The sequence below is a fragment of the Lissotriton vulgaris genome, chromosome 10 (assembly GCF_964263255.1).
Source record: "Lissotriton vulgaris chromosome 10, aLisVul1.2, whole genome shotgun sequence".
NCBI classification, from domain to species: Eukaryota; Metazoa; Chordata; class Amphibia; order Caudata; family Salamandridae; genus Lissotriton; species Lissotriton vulgaris.
Genome location: NC_141698.1, coordinates 667,685,033 through 667,707,413, shown reverse-complemented (window position 1 = coordinate 667,707,413; position 22,381 = coordinate 667,685,033). Strand labels below are relative to the sequence as shown.

Sequence of the window (22,381 nt, the reverse complement as noted above, 5' to 3'; positions counted from 1 at the left end):
CTTTTTGTGGAACTATGCACCGTTGCATGTTAGCTTGTCACTGATTTTTAGGCACAACGCTTTCGATGTGCTTGTGAAATCTATTGTAATTAATATAAATCTTAAAAGGGGCTAACATCCTGCCCTTGCTTTTCATAGGTTTGTGTGCGTGCCACACAAAAAAGCATATCCATCCCATTAGCAAAACAAATTGCATTTTTTTTAAAAATAAAAGGTTTCTAACCATTTAATAGCACCTTCATGGTATCACCAACATTAACTTTCACAGTCTTTCAGCCTGCTGTCAAAAACAGATGACATGACATCCAGATGAGAGGAAATCACTATATGGTCTCTAATCAGGGTTACATCTTGGCTTCTAAATGCAGGGTCTCTGTGTTCCAGACCTTTCAATGATTTCGACTGATTGTATGTGGTTTATGGGATAGGGGTTGGGACTTTGGACTCAGCTACTGCAAAAAGTCCCATAAAATGTCTTCCAGGTCCTATTTTATTACCTAATCGGTACCCTTGGCACATTTTGGAGGAGCAAGAGGTAAGAGCAGGTAGGATCAGAGAGCGGAGAAGTCGCGGCACAATGTATAGTTTTTGTTTTAAAGAAATTATTTATTGTAGTACATTAATACAGTACAACGGTGATTTAGGAACAATCCCATAGGGACAAGTTGAAATCTCAGGTATAACATACAGTAGTATTCCAATGACCTAAAGGGATCAGCTTAAGAGATAAGTTAAAACAGCCATCATTACCTGTTACCCCTCCCCCCTGTGTATTAACACCACTAAGAATGGCTTCCAATAGATCTTAACCCTCAGAGTCCTGTGCATTTTCTCCTTCAGTCCTGTCTAGTTCTCTGAAGCTATCAAGTGTCACCTGCCATGTAAGTATGGCCTCCCCAGCACGTTCATCTCTCCTACAATGCCAATGTCGCACTCCTTCAGCAACCGCCCACGCTGTAACCTTTAATCCATCTCTGTTCCCTGGACCTTGCAGGCTCATCCACAAGATGCCCATCCGTTGTTTTGCTAGCAGGAGGGTCAATTGCATACATTTCCATTCCATTTTCCTACTCTTACACTTCTTGAAACTCACCAAGAGACAAGTGGCCGGCTCCAATTCCACAATACCCCTTCAATGGTCTTCAGCCCCCATACCACAAATTCCCAATAAGCATTCACCAGCGGACAGTGTCAAGCCATATGAAGGAACCCAGCAGGACCAACCATACACCTATGGCACCCATGGGGTTTGGCTGGGTCTGCCTGGTGGAGAAACACTGGGGTGATATATGTGCAATGTAAATAAATAAAATGGACTAACTTAAACCATGCATTATGCAACCCCTATTTTACTAGGACGTAAATGGCTTTCCATTGTCCCCCCCCCCCCCCCCCTGCCCCGTGCCCCCTCTTCTCCCATAACAACTTCATTACCATTGTATGGTCTCAGGAGTCCATCCACTGCCGAGCCAAGATGTGCTCAGCTTCCAAATCAGTCCAACTGGGACCCAATAATTACAATAAATCCTTGGGCATGCAAAAAGTCATCTCCAATGCCAACCAGAATCAATCTCTAGCCCCACCCCCCGCAAGTAATAGCAGTGTCTTGGATCATCTCAGAGGCAGGGCTAGGGCTTCTCAATGGGCTGTTCTCCGGTGATACTCTCTCCAGTTACTTTTCGTTAGATGTCACTGACCATGTCAGGAATGATGTAATATGTGAGGTCATAATCATTGCGTTGCGGGCCGTAAATTCTAGTTGGCTCGGGTAACTATAGCTGCTGAATTTCAATGGTTTAGTACGAGTGAAATCTGAGCCTAACTATAACATCCCTGTAACCTTTGTTTTTAAAAGAAAATTAATATAACTTCTCTAACCAGCTCTTGGCAATCCCGCAGTGTTTGGCGTACTGGATGTTACAGGAAGGATTTCTGGACCCTCAGTATCCAAGGGGACTTCATTCCCCAACCAGTTGTATGCCAGGATGCACGTTTGTAGAGTGGTGGCAAAGGGGACAGACCTACAATAACCTCTCACCAATCCCACTGTGTGGGATTTACTGACGGTAACAGGAGGGGTCGTTGGCCCCCAACGACCCTCAGCAGCCAAGGGGACTTAATTCAGCAAACAGCTGTGCACCAGGATGCCACTTTGTAGAGTGGTTGGTAAAGGGGGCAGAGTGCTGACTTGAAGTTGGGGTTGATGTAAATGAGGTGGGCAGCAGGGATAGGTGATTTAGGAGAGAGGTGGTGGTATTGGGTGCTCTGAATTGTTCGTATTATATATCTTTTCTGGTGCTCTGAGTGGCTGATGAAGCTGCTAATATGTTGTATATGGAATTAGCAAGTTAATTAAAACATCACATGTGCCCGAGGTGAGCGTATTAAGCGGGAATGTTCAAAAGGTTAGGCATGAGTTACATGTGATCAGTCAGTCATTGGTTTGCCTTAAGGAAACTCCCCATATACAGGCTGAATCAAGGAGGCTGGAGGGCTTAGGTTACCAGATAATGGGGACTTCTGGGCATGACAAGCCTACAAGAGGGTTAGCAATATTAGCAAGAAGTGTTTCATGTACATGTTTAAAGCTGAAAAGAGACAAGATGGGTCACTGGATTGTTGCTAACCAAAGATCAGGCCAGTTGCATCTAACCATATGCTGTATGTACGGTGCTAACAAGGATGACCTTACACCTGCTCAGCAGCATCTGGTAGAGCTACCCATGTGGAAAAATCCTATAATTATGTGTTTTTTTTTAAATTTGACTATGTTGGACAGGCCACATGACGGGCCGCTCTCCCCCGGCTCGACCAGGCCCGAGCCCAGTCACGCAAGCACCACACACCACCATTGCACGCCCTGCGTCCCCTCAGGGACCCCTGCCCTCGAACATGATAACCTCGTGGGTCCGATCCACTGCCGGCCATGCACCCAGCCCGGGCCGCCATCTTGGACACCTCGCCACGAGGCCGCCTGGCCCCCGATCGACCTCAACCCTGGGCCTAGCCCAGCCTCAGACAATCCGGCACCACCCTCCACCCAGGAGGTGAGCGGGCTACTTGGCAAGTCAATGGGAGAAAGAGGTGCCGATGGCTCTCCCCCCGCCCAGTGCCGCTCGCCCATCGCCTCCCCGGGCGCTGGCTCCACCCCCCTGCTGGGTGTCTGGACTCCCTCATCCCGGACCTCCCGACCTCCAAGTGCGAGGGTCCGGACATCAAAGCACGCCAGCCCTATAACTGGGGCAGCTCCAGAGCAGGAGGGCAGTTGTATCTTGGAGTCGAGAGACGTAAGAGGAACTCACCCTGGACGGACTACTGGCGCTGCCGTAGCTCTGTCCTGTGCACCATCGTCCTGCCTGTTGGCGCTGCCACAGCCGTCGTAACCTTCATTCTTCACCGTCGTCCGGATCTGCTGGCGAGGCCGCGGACCGTTGTAACCATCATCTTCATCGGGACCTGCTTGGCTTCTCCACGGCCCGTCGACCATCCTTCATCCATCTCGGGACCTGCTTGGCTCCTCCACGGCCCGATCAGCCACCACGCCGAGCTCGAGGATTGAGAGCTATTTAACTCATTGGTAACTAAGACTGTCCCGCTACCCTTTCTCCTCAACCAGAGATCAGAACCGAGGGGACCCCTGAGTCCAGACCTCCTTGTATCATAACGACGTAACCTAAGAATTGCATATAAAGTCTCGTTAACCTTCAATCTTGTGTGGTGTCCGTCTGTGGGGGGGAAGTTACTTACCTGTACAGTCGTTGGAGACGGCTCTCCCTGGAGACCTCTCCCCGTAATCTCGGCCGACCCTCCCGGTCCGTCTAACATTGGTGGCCAGCGGCGCGATCCGAATCACCGCATAACGTACAGAGAGTAGCTCACCCCACAACGAACAACAAATGTCGACTAAAGAGAGCGGATCAACTGAGAAGTTCCAAATGGAAAAACTAGAGGAATACAGCCATCGTGAACTAAAGCAGTTCTGCATCGAACTAGGTATCGCTACCACCGGACTAAGTACCAAGGACGATTTTAAGCATGCCCTAGAATCTTGGGCAGAGACCGGGGATGTCGAAGCCCCTGAGCAAAGCACCGCGAAAAATACCAACACGGCCCCTGAGGGGCAAAGAACCAGTCTCTCGCAAGACGAGATCCAAGAAAGAGAAAAAGCCCGACTACACGAACTCGAAATGGCCCGACTCAAGATGGACATAGAACTCAAATTGGCCGAGCAAAAAATAAACTTAGAGCACCTTCGCCTCCGAGAAGAAAGAGAGGAGAAACAGAGGCAAAGGGAGCTCGAGGAAAAAAGACTAACGTACGAGCACGAACGGAACCTAGCCGAGATCAACCTGCGCAAACAAAATAAAGAGTTAGGGGTGCCCGACAGACCGTCCACCCCAGGGACCGCGGAGAAAAAAGTGCACATCCCCAAGGATGTGGTCCGAGAATATTTTCGAGAAGACGACATCCAGCAATGGTTTAAGGCCTATGAAATCGCGATGACTGCGCACCGGATCGATAGAGCCGACTGGGGAGCCGGCCTATGGGGCAAATTCCTCAATGAGGGCCGCGATACTCTGTTACAGCTCCCAGACCACCAGATGACCTCCTACGACCATATGAAAGCGGCCCTCCTCACCCGCTATGGCCTCACGCCCGAGATGTACCGTCAGAGGTTCCGAGACTGCACACGCATTCCAGGTACAACTTGGGTGGACTATGTAACGTACTTTAGCCGAGCCTTCGAAGGCTGGATCAGAGGGAACAACGTCACGACCTACGAGCAGCTGTTCAATCTGATGGTATGGGAGCATCTGTCCAACAATTGCTTCATTGAACTACGCCAACACCTCCTCGACAGCAAGTTAACCGATCCCCGGCAGCTCGCAGCCGAAGCTGACCGGTGGGAGATCACCAGAGTGGGCCGGAATGGGTCCTACGAGCAGAACAGGAACAACAATGGTCACTACAGACCCAGAGGAGGAGGAGGGGGCCAAGGACGAGGAAGAGACAATACTCCGGCCGCCCCCGCTACCAGCACCACCCCCCCGGCCAACCGGGGCAGCACCCCGGCGCGACCGGGATACAGAGCCAATGTTACATGTCACCGATGCCAACGAGTCGGCCACTATGCAAACGACCCAAGCTGCCCGCAGTATCAGAGTCCAAGACCCCGCCAGGTGGCCGCCGCGGCACTAGGGGAAGAACAGATCGCAGAGGAACAAGAAACAGGCGAGCAAGAGTATCAAGAGTGGGAGCCAGCCGCCATGACTCTCGCGTGCTTAGGGGGAAGAGACATGGTCCCGCGGGTCCCCCTACCCGCTAACACCCAGAAGTACAGCCAATGGGTGAGCATCAATGGACAACGGGCCGAAGCCCTCCGAGACACCGGGGCCAGTGTGACAGCCGTCCGCTGTCATCTGGTGACCCCAGAACAATATCTACCGAACGTTCTCTGCCCTGTGCGATCAGCCGACAACTCGGAAAGTCTGTGTCGGATGGCCTGCGTCCCCTTTGAGTGGGGAGGGGTCTCCGGCATGTTGAAGGTAACGGTCCGAGACGACGCCCCCGTGGAATGCCTCCTCGGAAATGACCTGGAAAGCTCCCCGTGGGCAGCCGTGGAGCGAAAAGAACACTTGGGGATGTTGGGCGTCCCAGACTGGGCGTGCGTCACCACCCGGTCCATGGCCGCCCGTGCCAACCATCACCCGGAAGAACCCGAATGGCCGGCGCCACCGCCTCCGGTCGCCCCCGCCGAGACCCCCGACCATGGCATCCCCCTCGAACTTGCTCAACCTTCCGACCTCGCTAATCTTGATCAGTGGGCTCAAGAAGGGGGACCCACACAAGAACAATTTCGTCAGGAACAGAAGACCTGTCCCTCCCTTGAGGGACTCCGACAACAAGCGCTCGCCCAAAGCGCCGGGGATACCTCCGGAACTCATTGGGTCTACTGGGACAATGATCTATTGTACAGCGAGCAACGAATCGCCGAGCTGGGGGCCAACCGAGTACTAGTGGTGCCCCTCCGCTTTAGAGACTTCCTGCTAAACCTGGCCCACGATGCCCCCCTGGCAGGGCACCTGGGACAGGATAAAACCTACAGCCGCCTAGTGACCCACTTCTTCTGGCCCAAAATGAGAAACGATGTGCACCAGCATTGCCGATCTTGCCCCACGTGCCAAGCCAGTGGGAAGAGCGGCCGCAAATTAAAGGCTCCCCTGCAACCCTTTCCAGTAGTCACAACCCCATTTGAGAGGGTCGGGATAGACATTGTGGGACCCCTGGACCCGCGTACAAGACAAGGCCATCGCTTCATCCTGGTACTAGTGGACCACGCCACCCGCTACCCTGAGGCTATTCCTCTCCGGACCGTGACAGCCCCAGTGGTCGGCCGGGCCCTGATGGGGATCTTCTCCCGTGTGGGGTTCCCCCGGGAAGTCGTCAGTGACAGAGGCACGAACTTTATTTCTAAATATATGAAGTCCCTCTGGCAACAGTGTGGGGTCACCTACCGCTTCACGACCCCCTATCACCCCCAAGGAAACGGACTTGTTGAGCGGTTCAATCGCACGCTAAAAGGGATGATCGGGGGATTGGAAGAGCCCCTCCGTCGCCAGTGGGACGTGCTGCTGCCGTGCCTCCTCTTCGCCTACCGGGAGGTCCCACAGAAGTCCCTAGGCTTCAGCCCCTTCGAGCTGCTCTATGGGCACCCAGTACGGGGGCCACTCAGCCTGATCAAAGAAGGCTGGGAGATGCCTCCGGCCAAGAGTCCTCCAGATGTCTTCCGGTACCTCCTCACCCTCCGCAACCAGTCCCGGCGGTTCAGAGACCTAGCAAAAGCCAACCTAGAGGCCAGTCAAGAGGACATGAAGAAATGGTATGACCAGAACGCCTCATCCATTGAATTCGAGCCGGGGCAACAGGTCTGGGTAATGTCCCCCACAGAACCGTGCGCTCTCCAAGACAAATGGACGGGACCCTTCAAGGTAATCGAGCGCAAGGGTCCTGCCACCTATCTGATCGATATGGAGTCCGCCCGGAATCCGCTCCGAGTCCTCCACACCAACAGACTGAAACCCCACTTTGCACGAACAGAACTCAGCCTCTTGATGGCCACAGACAATGGGGTTGAAGACGACTCCGAGCCTCTCCCTGACCTCTTGCGGACCCAGGAGCAAGACGGCTCCGTGGATGGGGTCCGACTCTCGGAGACCCTCACCAGAGAACAACGGCAAGAGTGCCAAGCCCTCCTATCACGGTTCGCCAGTCTGTTCTCCCTCACCCCGGGTGTCACTTCCTGGTGTGTGCACGATGTGGACACCGGAGACAGCCCTCCTATCCGCCACCGGGCCTACCGCGTACCTGATCGGGTACGGGCCTGCATCCAGGCGGAAGTAGCTAAGATGCTCACGCTCGGGGTCATCGAGCCCTCAGACAGTCCATGGGCCAGCCCGGTCGTACTGGTCCCCAAAGCAGCCGCCCCCGGGACCACACCAGAACTCCGGTTCTGTGTCGACTACCGGGGCCTGAATGAAGTCACCAGAACGGACGCACACCCCATCCCCCGGGCAGATGAACTGGTCGACCGAATGGGCGCTGCCCGCTACCTCAGCATCTTCGACCTGACGGCAGGTTATTGGCAGATCGGCCTCACACCCCGAGCACAAGAACGCTCTGCCTTCTCCACCCCCGATGGCCACTATCACTTTACGGTCATGCCCTTCGGCATGAAGAATGCCCCAGCGACGTTCCAACGGCTCGTCAATCAGGTCCTGGCGGGGCTCGAAGAGTTCAGCGCCGCCTACCTGGACGACATCGCTGTGTACAGCCACCATTGGACCGAGCACCTCCACCACCTCCAAGCAGTGCTGCAAGCCCTTCAGCGAGCTGGCCTCACGATCAAGGCCAGCAAATGCCAAATTGGACAAGGGTCGGTGACCTACCTCGGACACCAGGTGGGAAGCGGCCTAGTGGCCCCCCTACAGCTGAAAATTGCCGCCATCCAGAACTGGCAACCCCCTATCACTCAAACTGAGGTGCGAGCCTTCCTGGGCCTCACGGGCTACTACCGAAGGTTCGTGAAAGACTATGGTACCATCGTGGGGCCTCTCACCGAACTCACGTCAAAAAATCAGCCCAAGAAGGTGAACCGGACCCCAGAGTGTCAAGCGGCGTTCGAACAGTTAAAGGCCGCCATGTGTTCCGCTCCTGTGCTCCAGGCCCCAGACTACAGCCGGGAGTTCGTCGTCCAGACGGACGCCTCCGACCAGGGCATTGGGGCGGTCCTGTCCCAAGTGAGCACCGAAGGCCTCGATCAACCGGTGGCCTTCATCAGCCGGAGACTCCTACCCCGGGAACAACGCTGGAGCACCATAGAGAGGGAAGCCTTCGCTGTGGTATGGGCCCTCAAGAAGCTCCGGCCCTACCTTTTTGGCACCCACTTTCGGGTGCAGACTGACCACCGACCCCTGCAGTGGTTGATGCATATGCGGGGGGAAAACCCAAAATTGCTACGCTGGTCCATCTCCTTACAAGGTATGGACTTCACAGTCGAACACCGGCCTGGGTCCGACCACGCCAACGCCGATGGCCTGTCCCGGTTTTTCCGCCTCGACGAAGAGAGTCCCCAAGAGGATGGGTAACTCTCCCCGCCTTCAGCTGGGGGGGACGCATGTTGGACAGGCCACATGACGGGCCGCTCTCCCCCGGCTCGACCAGGCCCGAGCCCAGTCACGCAAGCACCACACACCACCATTGCACGCCCTGCGTCCCCTCAGGGACCCCTGCCCTCGAACATGATAACCTCGTGGGTCCGATCCACTGCCGGCCATGCACCCAGCCCGGGCCGCCATCTTGGACACCTCGCCACGAGGCCGCCTGGCCCCCGATCGACCTCAACCCTGGGCCTAGCCCAGCCTCAGACAATCCGGCACCACCCTCCACCCAGGAGGTGAGCGGGCTACTTGGCAAGTCAATGGGAGAAAGAGGTGCCGATGGCTCTCCCCCCGCCCAGTGCCGCTCGCCCATCGCCTCCCCGGGCGCTGGCTCCACCCCCCTGCTGGGTGTCTGGACTCCCTCATCCCGGACCTCCCGACCTCCAAGTGCGAGGGTCCGGACATCAAAGCACGCCAGCCCTATAACTGGGGCAGCTCCAGAGCAGGAGGGCAGTTGTATCTTGGAGTCGAGAGACGTAAGAGGAACTCACCCTGGACGGACTACTGGCGCTGCCGTAGCTCTGTCCTGTGCACCATCGTCCTGCCTGTTGGCGCTGCCACAGCCGTCGTAACCTTCATTCTTCACCGTCGTCCGGATCTGCTGGCGAGGCCGCGGACCGTTGTAACCATCATCTTCATCGGGACCTGCTTGGCTTCTCCACGGCCCGTCGACCATCCTTCATCCATCTCGGGACCTGCTTGGCTCCTCCACGGCCCGATCAGCCACCACGCCGAGCTCGAGGATTGAGAGCTATTTAACTCATTGGTAACTAAGACTGTCCCGCTACCCTTTCTCCTCAACCAGAGATCAGAACCGAGGGGACCCCTGAGTCCAGACCTCCTTGTATCATAACGACGTAACCTAAGAATTGCATATAAAGTCTCGTTAACCTTCAATCTTGTGTGGTGTCCGTCTGTGGGGGGGAAGTTACTTACCTGTACAGTCGTTGGAGACGGCTCTCCCTGGAGACCTCTCCCCGTAATCTCGGCCGACCCTCCCGGTCCGTCTAACAGACTATGTTCCCCGACTTGGACAGTTCACATGTCAACTGTGCATCCAGGAAGATAGGTACACGTGCCGCCTTGCATCACCTGGTGAATTCATATGGGCTAGTCGATAGCTGGTGCTACACACGCGACACTGCCAGGGTACACATACTACCAGTCTCCTCAGCAGCATTTTTCTAGATTGAAAGTGACATTTGCCACATAGGAAGTGGTCAGGGATAGCTCGACCCATCTTTTCCCACAAATACTTTCAGATCATAATCCGCTGCAAGCTGCGCTTGTTATCTCAGGGGTCGGGTATGTTTGCAGGAGGGGTGCTAAAAGGTGGATGTTTGATCACTCACTCCTACTGGACAGTGGCTACTGTGAGCATATGAGGGAACCCTTGTCGGATTTCTTTAAAGAAAAGCAAGGATCCACTACCCCAAAGGTTATTCGTGTTCAGAAAGGAACCCTACGGCACGAAATCCTTCAACTAGAATATGCACACGCAGTGGCTCTGAGATTAAGGAGGCCGCATGTAGAAGTGAGGGGATGGAGTCTATTAGAGACTTTTGAGTACCAAAACTAAGATTCAGAGGATAGTTTTTTTTTTTTTTAAATCTGTTTATTAGCATAGTTTCAAGAGCAATAGCAGCATACAGTTTTATACATACAAGCGCAATGTTAATCACGGTGTCACATGCATGCGTTAGCTCAGAGCATATATAGGAACATATTACATTCGATTTTCTTCTTTATGCTGTCGATGAACCAGATGAATCTAACAAACCCCGTCTAACCCCAAACCCTCCCTCCACCCCAACAACATCCCTCCCTTCACTCTCTGGGCAGGTACTTATGTGAGATATCGATATATGGGTCACCAGTAACGTTCTGACGCGCAGTGTATGTTCTGATGTAACACACAGGTAGGGTGTGAGAATGTAATCGTAGGTTCGGAGGGCGTCCGAACCCCATTGCTGTGCACCGTGGGTAGTGAACGTGTATGGGGAGGTGGCTCGTGGTATAGTACTATTCTAAGCGGCTAATCGCTAGCGTCTTCTTCCCCCTCGCCATTGCCAGCCTCAAAGACCCCCAAAGTGTCAAACCACTCCAGTGATATCGGGATTTTCCGAAGGCCTCTACTCTCCTCCCTCTGTAATGCCTCGCCCTCAGCCTTACCCCAGCGCACTACTTCCGTCCGCCATAAGTCTGGGTTAGGTGGTTTTAGATGATTTCCATCTCATCGTGATGGCACGCTTCGCTAGCAACAGGGCCAGGTCCGAGAAGCGCGCCGTAACTGTTCTGGTGCGTGTCGTCGGTCCTAGTCCTAGGAGTGTACTCTCCAGTGTAGGTGGTTGGGGGAGGGTACCAGTCGTCTCAAGCGAGGCATGGACAGTGGTCCAGAAATACCCCAATTTAGGGCACTGCCATAGCATATGTACCAATGATGCGTCGTCTGCGTCGCATCGGGGGCAGTTACTCCTGGTTGCAGGGAACATCACATGCAGGCGGTGTGGAGTCAGGTAAGCTCTATGTAGTATCATCAGTTGGATAAACTTGTATTTGGGGTTCCTAGCTACTTTCCTAGGGAATTGAAGTATGCGCTCCCATTCCTTGTCTCGCAGTGGCCTCCCTATGTCTATTTCCCACTTCGCCCGCAGTGATGCCAGTGGAAGTGCCCTACCTGATTTGATGCTAGCTGTGAGCCATCTGGTTAGGTGGCCGCCCGTTCCCATGAGGTAGAGCATTGAGACGAGGGGGTTCGTAATAGGCTCCCGCCCGTTAGGCGACCATGTGCGTTCGATGTAGTATCGGAGTCCGGCGTACAAGAGGAAGGAGCCGTTGGGGACGCCCTGAGTGGTTCTGAAGTCCTCGAAGGATAGCAGATGGCCCTCTGCAAACAGGTCACCTATGTGTGTTGCACCAGCGTCATGCCAGGGCTCCAGTAGGGTCGCCGTGAGTGTGCCCGAGCCTAGTGGGATGCCCAGTAGTGGGATCGTGGGGGCATAGGGTGTCCCGGGGGACGTGTATTTCAGTGCCTTCCGCCAATACGTGATCGCCAGTTTAAGAAGGGGCAGGGCGTTTCTAGGTAGAACCGAGCCAGGTAGGAGCAAGATGTGCACTCTCCCTTTAGCATGGTCGTCCACCGACATATTAATCTCATGAAGATTGCGGCCTGCCACCCAGTAGGCTAGCCATTGTAGCTGGCACGCGTAATTATAAGCTCTGAAGTCCGGTAAACCCATGCCTCCGGAGCTGGAGGGGAGTTGCAGTTTGGCTAGACCTATGCGTCTGCGGCCACCTCCCCACACAAGTTCGATGAGCAGGGAGTCAAGGGTCTTAAACGTTACCGCCGGGATCTGGCAAGGCAGGTTGGTGAAGTAGTAGATAAGACTGGGGAGCATCACCATCTTGGAAACTGCCACTCTACCGGGTATCGAGAGCGGCAACGTCAGCCAAAATTGAACCTGTGACTTCAGCGATCTAATGGCCTTCCCGAAATTGCCATCTATCATCATGCCCGCCTCCCGGTAGATCTGTATTCCAAGGTATCGGAACGTGGTTTCCGCCATCTGGAACACATGGGGGGCGAAAGGTAAGGGGGCCGACCCATCTATGGCTGCAAAGGTAAACCCGTGGGACTTAGATTCGCTGATGGCGAGGCCAGAGATCTCCCTGAAATCCTCGAAAACCCGGGAAACTGGGCTCAGGTCACCCCTCAGGTCGCGGAGATATAAAATGATATCATCCGCATATGCAGATACAATGTGGTCCACATCATGCCGTCGTATGCCATAACGGGGGGCCATTAACCTGAGCCTGCAGAGCAAAGGTTCGAGGGCAAGGACGAATAGGAGAGGGGAGAGCGGGCAGCCCTGTCTGGTGCCCCTGGCAATGGCCATGGGGCCTGAGATTTGACTGGAGGTGCGCACCCGGGCCGTGGGGATGGTGTACAACAGTCTGACCCATGCTAGGAATTCGGGCGGTATCCCGAATCTCGATAGGGTGGCAAACATATAGTCCCACCTTAAGGAGTCAAAGGCTTGTTTTAGGTCTAGAGAAATGCATCCTTCGGAGTCTGCGTCGATGTTGTCTCCGAGCATGAGTTGGGCCAAGCGCCTAAGGTTCATGGCCGTATTACGGCCCGTTACAAACCCACATTGATCCGGGTGGACTAGATGGGGCACGTATCGCACGAGTCTCGTCGCTAGCACCTTGCTCAATATTTTAGAGTCAGTATTGAGAAGGGACAGGGGTCTGTAATCGGCCATGTGTAGACCATCTTTGGATGGTTTCAAGAGGGAAGTGATCAGCGCCTGCATGGATGATTGCGGCAGTGAGGACGTGCGTAAGGCTTCTAGATAAACCGTGTGTAATCGTGGGGCCAGGAGGTCAATATAAGTGGCGTAGAATTCCGCCGGCAGGCCGTCCGTACCAGGGGCCTTACCCTTTGGAAGGGCTCTGATTGCTTGTCTGATTTCTGCCACCGATATAATACGTTTCAAGTCTTTGTTCTGGTCGATAGTGAGTTGTGGGAGAGCTAGACCCTCCATGAAGGCTGTAAGTGCGGGTTCCGATAAGGGCTGCGGGGGGCTATATAGCGCAGTGTAGTAATCCTTAAACGCCGTGTTAATCCCTATTTGAGTGGTAGCCGGGCGGCCAGACTGGTCCAAAACTTTCAGGATGGGGTGGCTGATCGGGGAGTCCCGCAGGAGGCGTGCTAGTAGGGTACCGGCTCGGTCGGCCTGCGTATGCTGCCTGTTTGTGTACTCCCTATAGTCTATTAGTCGCAGTTCCTCTAGTAGTTCCGCGTGTCTGATATGCGCCTCTTGCAGTGGTGTAAAGGGAACATTGGTGCCCGCTGCCTCGTTTTCTAGGGACGCTAGTGAACCTTCTACCTCCCTTAGCTGGTCTATCACCTGCTGTTTTCTCCCCACCTTAACAGTCATAGCAGTCCCCCTGAGACAGACTTTGAAAGCGTCCCACTCTATCCGCCGTGAGCTGGCTGTGTGTGCATTCGTGGAGAAGTAGGTATCTATAGTGTCGGACAGAGCAGATCGGAAGACCGAGTCCTCTAGGAGGTCAGGAGACAGTCGCCAGGTTGGGATGGGAGCCAGTCGCCTGCCCCACTGCCAGGTGATTTCCACGGAGTTGTGATCTGAGAGTGTCTTCCCCATGTGTTGGGCCTGGACAATCAGTGCTGTAAGGGGACGGGAGCAGAAGACATGATCAATTCTGGTATGGAGCTGGTGGGGAGGGGAGAAGAAGGTGTATTCCCTTTCTATAGGGTGCATGCTGCGCCACACATCCGCCATGTCCCAACCCTCAACCCAACTCGCAAGCGCATCAGCCTGTTTCCTGCTCTCTGTAGCCTGCAAGGGAGGGTGCGACCTATCTAACATGACATCAAGCACAGCGTTAAAATCGCCCCCAATAATCCAGCTATGATCAGCCCAGTCCGCAAGCACCCCGTTGACAGTAAACAGGAAGTCCGACTGATTAGTGTTAGGTGAATATACACAACCAATGACAACCGCCTCCTCGTCCAACAGTCCCCGCACAAAAACATATCGACCCTCATGATCAACCCGTTGTTCCAGCAGCTGGAAGGGAAGAGAGCCACGTAACCAAATCGCCGCCCCCTTCGAAAATGCAGAATATGAGGTGGCGAAGAGTTGTCCTCTCCATTTCTTGCGCAACTTCACCGCCTCAGCAGCGTTCAAATGTGTCTCTTGCAAGCATGCTATCTGAGTCCCCCTTCGGTTGAGTTGTGCCAGAATTCTGTGCCGTTTATGCACTGATCCCATGCCACGCACATTCCAGGTGCACAATTGGTAAGTGTTAAGAGGTCCCATTCCCATCTGTGTGGTGCTGTAATATGTACCAACTGGGCGACCCCATATGTCCTGCAGTGTTAATAGGTGAGAGTGTCTCGCAGCCAAGTGTTCCCTGAACAAAAAGGTCCCCGAGCCAACGTACCCAGGGGCCAAACCAAGGTGCCCAACGTGGGCACAATTCAGTCAAGTTCGTGTGCATTCCGGGGGTGGTAGGCCTCCGTCGATGGGCACTGAACTGTCTGCGTGGGCACGACAGCCCACTTTACAATGGGCCCCTGCACATGCAACCCACATTGTGTAAAGGAGGGGAATAGTCATACGTTACCACCTTGAGAGGATCAATCGCGTCGTAGTTCAGAACTCTTCTGCCATCTGGGCCGTGATCTTCGGGAAGAGCTGCAAGCTGTCGATTGAGCCAGACACCTCAGTGTGGGTGTCGGTGGTGACGGTGAGTCTGTCTCCGGTTGCCCCCGCGTCGTGGGCGGCCAGTGCCTCCTCTGTTAGACGTTGATGTAGGGAGGTAGACGGATGTCCTGCTGTCCGGCGTTCGGGAGGCTGCGTCGTTGCCGATGCGCCGTGGGGCGAGTGATGTCCGGGGCTGTGAGCGTCGTCCTGCCGGCCCGGCGAGCCCCCTCGGGTGTCGCTGTGGTGGTCGGTGAACGGGTCCTGTGATGCCGGCGGTGTCAAGGTGACCTCCATCCACTCCGCCGCTTCCTCAGGCGAGTCGAAAAAATGCGACTTGTTATTATGCAGGATTTTGAGCCGAGCAGGGAACAAAAGCGCATATTTCATGTTTCTGTCCCGCAACTTGCGTTTCACCCCCAGAAAGTCGGACCTGGCTCGTTGAACCGTGGGCGTGAAATCGGGGTAGATCGAAATGTTCCTGTCCTCGAAGCATATCGGTGCGTCCTCTCTAGCCGCCCGTAGGACGGTGTCGCGGTCTCTGAAGTGGAGGAGACGAGCGATCAGGGGGCGAGGGGGTGCCCCTGGTTGTGGGGGCCGCGACGGCATCCTGTGGGCCCTCTCCACACTGTAGAGGGCGGTGAGATCTCTCTGGCCCACCAGTTTCTTTAGCCAATCTTTCACGAATTGCGTGGGGTCTCTCCCCTCGCTCCTTTCCGGAATGCCTAGGATGCGGACGTTGTTGCGGCGGGCACGTCCTTCTGCATCGTCCACTCTACCCCACAGTTGCTTCAATTGCTTCTCAACATTCTCTAATTTCGTGGAGTGTTCCGTCTGCTGCGGGATTAGGTCGTCCAGCGCTATTTTTTGCTCCGCCACTCGGTCTGCCAGCTTGTTGTGGTCGGCCTTTAATAGGGATAGGCCGGTCGCCATACTATCTATGCGCGATTCTAGCGCCTCGCGCGTCACGCGTATCTCGTTCAAGATCAGATCCAGTTTGGCATCTTGCGACCGGTCGGAGGGATGATGTCCACGTTGGAGGAGGCCAGCGGGTCCTCAGAGCCCGTGGATTGCATGTCCGTTCGGGCGCCCTGGTCCTGGGGTTTGCCCCTGTTCCTGCCCATAGTTCTCGTTAGCAGGGTGGCGCTGCAGTGGATACAGCAGGCCGCCGCGAACCCACGAAGAGACCGGCAGAGGATATGCGAGGACCAGCCACTTACTAGGTAGAGGCAGGCGTGGCGCGGGACCCAGGGCTGGCGGGGGCGATGTAGTTTATCTTGGCAAGGTGTCTGCGTGGGGTGAGTCGGCGCGACGCCGAAGGCTTTGCATGTAGGCGCGACCCTAGCGCCGTAGAGGTGTCGTGGGAGAGGAGGCGATGGGGTCCAGGCCACAGGAAAGTGCGTCTGTTTCGCCTTGCGGAGGCGCGGCAAGGGTCAGGGCTGCAGCGCCGGAATACAAGGTCTAGGCTCGTGGCGCTCTACCCCCCCAGGCCCCAGCACCTGCGGTCAGTGGATTCGCAATATGTGACACCTTGCGTCACGTGTCCGCTCCCGGTCTTCGTTCCGACGTCGCTGGGGCATACAAATGGGGTCCGTCAGGGTTCAAGGGCCTTCACCAGGCCCCTTCGTGCAGGTAAAATGGCGCCTGAATGTTTCCGATGTCTGGCCGATCCTCAAGTATAATGCGGCGTAGGCAGCCGGGTCACGGCGTTGGTGGTAGGGTGATTGCGCCGCTCGCACCGATGTCCCAGTCGCAGCGGCGGGACGCTGGAGGCCCGCTGACCCCCTGGGCGGGCGGGTGGGAGGATGGTCCGGTGGTGCCCCCGCGTTCCAGAGGGGGCCGTTCAGTAAGGCAGCCCGTCCGTGCAGGAGTGGCTGGGCGTGGAAGGGCAGCGGAGTCGCAGTGCGGGTGAGCACCGTATCGCACTCCGGAGTCGGCTGGGAGAGCAGCAGAGTTCAGAGTCTGGGTCCTGAGTGGACCGCGAGTGAGGCTGTGGGTGGGCCGGCCAGGCCGATCACTTCAGGACGGGGCTTCGCTTTGGCCTGAAGGCCGCACCAGGTCCCGCCGCCGGAGCTCAGCAACGGAGACGTCTCAGAGGGGCTAAGTCGCACCGCTTCCCTCAGTCAGCCTCCGGAGACAGTCTTTGTCGAAATTAGGTGGGTTGCAGGCAGGGAAGTGCAGGATATTTAGCTCGTGTTTAGGGCATAGGACGGAGCTAACAAACTACACGTCCACCATTGACGGCTCCAGGCCACGCCCCCCGATTCAGAGGATAGTGTGAGGTAAAGTACTGAAAGCATATTATGCTTCAAGGTTAAATACCTTCGAAAGTAGTGAGGAAATGGGGAGCATGTTAGCCCAACAAGTATGGGAGTCGGTGAATAAGAACGCTAGTTAATAATATAATCCAGAGGAGCCCAATAATATTTTGCGGATCTTCAAAGTCTACTATGTAAATGTAAATGTACATGTATTTATATAGCGCAAACCACCGACATCGCAGGCATCTAAGCGCTTGCTTAGGGAACCCGTCCTGGTATTCCCCTGTGAGATAACCCCGGCAGGGTATCCACAAGGTGAAAGCCAGGCATCCCGCCGCGAGGGGCCGTTGTGGAGATTAAGCAAGCTATTGCCCAGAGTTGCAGAGTGTGAACCCATGAGTCGAGTAGGCACCGGAGCGAGAATTATCGAGTCCGTGGAATTATTGAGCCCAAGCCCCGTCGAGGCCGGGAATTGAACCCTGGTCCAGGGCCGATGAAACGCTGTATGGGGAAACATCTGCTGCAACACTGAACAATATCAATCAATATATTTCTTTCATAGTGTCAGGGCTAGTTTCTGATAATGATCGGGCAATGCCGGACTCCGCTATTATAGGGGGAGAGATTTTTTGCGCTGTTAAACAATTCCTGGCTGGGTAAGTAGCTGGGCTAGACGCCATACCCTCAGAGTTTTATATAACTTGTTTGCACATCCTTCATAATTATTTTGTTGCCAATGGTCAAGTACGGGGCAGTCCCTAGGCCTTGGAGTGTGACCTTTACAACTTTTTTGAAGAAAGGAAAAAAATCCACTGAACTGCTCCTCCCACCGGACAATATTGATAAACTGTGATGCTATAATCCTCACAAAAATTCTGGTGAACTGTATTGCCCCGCAGAATTGCAGGAGGGGTGGACAGTATGATGCATGTGTTTGTCCCATACAGAGACAATACAGCTCACACTAATCTTGCGGGTGCTATTTTCGATGTGGCTGGTGTGCTAGGTGTACCGGCCGGTATGATTTTGCATGACAGGGAAAAAGCGTTTGATTGGATATCATGGCATTTTTTTATGATCAACATTGTCAGCAGTGGCCTTTTGTTCCAAGATGCTGAGTAGAATTCAGGCTCTGTATCACAACTTGTCAACGCGAGTGGTCAGTGGTGGCCTTACCTCTGGGATTTTAGAAATAAAGATGGGAACACACCAGGGATGTCTTTTTCCCCATTACTATTTGCTGGGTATTTTGAACCATATCTGCCCTACCTAAAGAAGTCAGGGCAATTTGCTCCCCTGAGGATTAATGCTTCAATGTAGTGTAACTGTTTATACAGATGACACAACAGTGTTAACATTTGAATCATCTGTATCCATGGCAGCAAGGTGACAATAGATATGTGGAAACAGCATAATATCTGGAAGTTTGGCTCTCTCTGCAGTTCAAGGACATTGTCATTAAATTGTGAGCAAGTTTTGGCTAAATCTAGGTGCCCATTTGAGCAATGAAACAGGTTATAAGTAGGTGTTATGGGACGTTCTAACCTGGTCAACATGGTGGTCCTTCCAAAATTCATAAATTTATTTCGAGCCATTCCTTTATATTTAACATTTGCTTTCTTCTCTCAGGTTGAAAGGTCTTGGACCCAGTTCATTTAGCAATATAAGCGCTCTCGCTTAGCAATGCAGATCTTACAACTACTGAAAGATAAAGCTGGGTGGTTGCTTCTGAGTTTAATGTATTTTTTGTCTGCTATCTCGGAGCACATATCTCAAGTGATGTATCATAGTTCCTGTCACTTGTGGTGTCTGTATTTTGAAGTTGGTCCAATTGTATGGTTTCACGTCCCTTTTTATTTCAAGCGTACTCTGTTTAGGACCCTCCTATCTTGACTCATTTTAGGCTTAACCAGTTGCACTGGTTTTTAGCAGATCCTATTGGGTGGAATAAAGTCAATAACCTAAATCCATGTACATGTGATAATTTTTTTAGATCAGGAGATTCTCCACTTTGTGCTGTTTTGCGACTTTTATTGTGTCCATTGAAGTCAATTTCTTTTACCTTTATTGAAAGGGAGGCAGTTTGCTAGACCCACTTTCTTTTCTTTTTTTTTTTAACAGACGCTATCCGATGAATGTGTCTGTTTTAATGTTGTTAGATTTTGAATGATTGCTGTAAGACTCAGAAAAAGAAGGGATTGATTTGTATTCGGAGCATATTGTTTGCTTGGCTCGCTTCAGCGTCAAAGGCCTGAGCTGAAGGCAAGGGCCTTTAGCAAGGGAGTGGGCCTGTATAGGCTGGTAGAACCGGCTATGGGGGCTTACGAGAAGCAATGTTGGCAGTAAAAGAGGCACAGTTACTTCCAGCCCTGCTTCTCCTAAGCAACGACTATAAGTATAAAGTGTTTTTTATTATCATTATTAACTAGCATTTGTTGAGCGCATGGCTACCATGAGGCATCCCAGCACTAGCAGCAAAACAGGTTGGAGAAGATGGCTAGCAATTGAGGCTAGCTTGCAGGTTTTCAAAATACATAAACAAAAGGCATTGTCATTTACAATGCCAATTGCTCAAACTCTCACAAATGCGAGACCTATTGAATTACAAATGCTTGTTAAGCTCCGAGACAGAGGTGGCATCAGCCATAGAAAGGCAGGGACCGTGATGCCAGATTGTGCGTTTCAAAAGGATGGAGGAGGAGGAGGAGGAGGAGGAGGAGGCGGCGGCAGCAGCTGCAGCCAAACTAACCTTGGTCTTTGAAATGCACAGCAAATGTGGCAAGATAAGAGCAAGATTTACTTCCCTGTTTACAAAAGAGGTCTGTAACCATGAGCACTAGTCTCAACTGCTCCGGGTTAAAGAAATAAATAGTGCTCACAAGCTCTGAGTAACAACACATGTAACCAGGGCAGTCCTTTAAAACTGGCAGAGCTTTTAAAGCCCATATCCTGAATACAATGCCAATACTGATACTTGTTTACCTGTTTCAACTTGCGCATAGAATTGAATCAATGTCAGCCTGGGCACTTAATTCCAATGGACTTTAATAAAAATGAATTCAAATTACCACATAATTTAATCAAGTGAGAAGAATTTGAACAATTTAAAATTTTTAAGCAAAAACCCAAAAAGTGCAAAACCTGCTTTTCACGACAATACACTTTATATTTACATCTTCTTTACACTCCAACTTTCACCCTCTCTCTCAATCCCATTCACATGTGTCACAACTACAATTCATTAAGACCACTCGCACTCCAATATGCCAACACACAAACACTTCAGTGTTAACACTTATTTACACCATGTAATTACCATATAATTACAAAAAAATTACAACTAAAGCCAAACAGGAAAATATTTATGATTTACTCCCAGGTGCAACCTTGACAAACTATACAATTCATTTCTATACTCCACAGGTTGTAGGTGCACCATCAAGGGGCTCATTTTTACACTTGTTTGGTTACAAAGAAAGGTCGACGCGTTTCGAACCCCAAGTTTGCTGCTTTGGGGTTCTCCTTAGGACCAAAAAGGGCTTGTTCTATAATGCGATATCAGCTGATCCCTGCTTGTCTTTAACTGAATTTCATTGATACCGACGCTGGTCTACAATCAAAGTTCTTATCTCATGAATCGTGGCACGACTCCTACTCTTTGATCTTTGTATGAGTGAGATCCAACTTTGTGATCCTTTCAGTTGGAGAAACTTCTCTTTAAATGGAGTCACTCTTCTCACGCCGTCTTGGACTTGACGGTCAAGGCTGACATTGATTCAATTCTATGCGCCAGTTGAAACAGGTAAACAAGTATCAGTATTAGCATTGTGATTTGTTTGTTCGAATTTTGGCTCAGCCTTACTGTTTGGAGCCAAAACCCTTCATTGTTCTTTGGCATAGCCTGAATACAGCATGTCTGCATAGGCAAGACCTAAAAAGTATTGGCTCAGAAGCAAACTAGCTTGTGTGGGGATGTGCTCCTTGCGAAAGAGCAAAATGCAGTTGCTTAAAGTGAAGTTATCCAGTGGCTGAAGTCGGCTGACCTACTGCCCTGTGCTGTAAGCTGTAGTGGGCTGAAGCAAAACGTGAATGATGCACAAACAGACCAATGGTTGCAGAAAGCTGGCTTAAAGCCCCTTTAAACAAGTATATTGTACATCAATTTTTCGTTTTAAAACGAAAGGTCTTTGGTAACACAAGACCTAAAAATGTACACGCCAATAAATTATCTTCCTTTTATTTTGAGTTGGGACGGAAACTGAATAAAGTAGTCCAATCTTGACAAAAGTGAGGTGTCTATGATTCACGTTGCAAACGTCCCTTCATATCTCGATAACTTTATATTGACACATTTTGCTTCTGCCATGCTAAGTGTATGCTACAAATAAAGTACCGCTTTAAGTAATCCCGTTTTCACCTAATGTTTTTTTTCTGTGAAAATTAAGTAATGTCAAGTAATTTTTTCATTTAGAAATTGAGACCGTGAGAAGAAAATGTCAAAACGTGATGCTTTTCTGCAGGCCACTGCAAAGGAATCGGTGACTGACTTCTTGCATTTTATTCAACTTCATGTAAGTATAGCGTGTAAAATAAAGAGTGCTCTCTATATTGTGCTACTGGGGCGGACTGATTTTAAATTGACTTTTATAATTGCCTGTGAGTACCTCGTACAAATAAATAATTCTATATGGATGCTGTCAAGATGAAACTTGGTAAACAATGGCTGTTTTCGTCTCGATTTCTTATAATGCAAGGTGAATGTGCAAACTATCTAAGGTTATGTCATGTTATAATAAAATAGGAGTTTCGCCATGTTCATGTGTGGAAAAACAAATGCATGATTGCTTTAATGTTGCAAGAGGTCTGTGGAGGGACATCTGTTTTCAACCAGTTTTAGATGGTGATTCCAGCCCTTAATTTGAAATTTGCTATTTTTGTTCAGTTCAATCATGTTCCAATGGCCTGCTGCACGTTGACACGCCTATCCGTTTTCTTCATTTACTTACTTTTTTTGTTGCTGTTTGTGTTGCACAGAGTGCTGAGTTTGAGTCGGTGGTTGCAGGTGGGACTACCACTAGTATTTTTCTTTCTACTGCTTATGTAACTCATGAAAATTGGTTGCTTTTAAGCACATTAATTCCAATTATCTTGTGCAGTGAGGGTTGTCATT

At 52.0% G+C, this 22,381-nt stretch overlaps 1 protein-coding gene across 1 annotated transcript in view; it reads left to right on the top strand.

The window, feature by feature from the left end:
• NCAPG2 (non-SMC condensin II complex subunit G2) overlaps positions 1-22,381 on the top strand; it is a 431,039-nt gene that overhangs the window by 14,221 nt on the left and 394,437 nt on the right. Inside the window, exon 2 of the mRNA XM_086941500.1 lies at positions 21,683-21,782. Within this exon, the coding sequence (XP_086797626.1) occupies positions 21,705-21,782 (78 nt within the window). The 5' untranslated portion in view covers positions 21,683-21,704. The remainder of the gene's footprint in view (positions 1-21,682; positions 21,783-22,381) is intronic.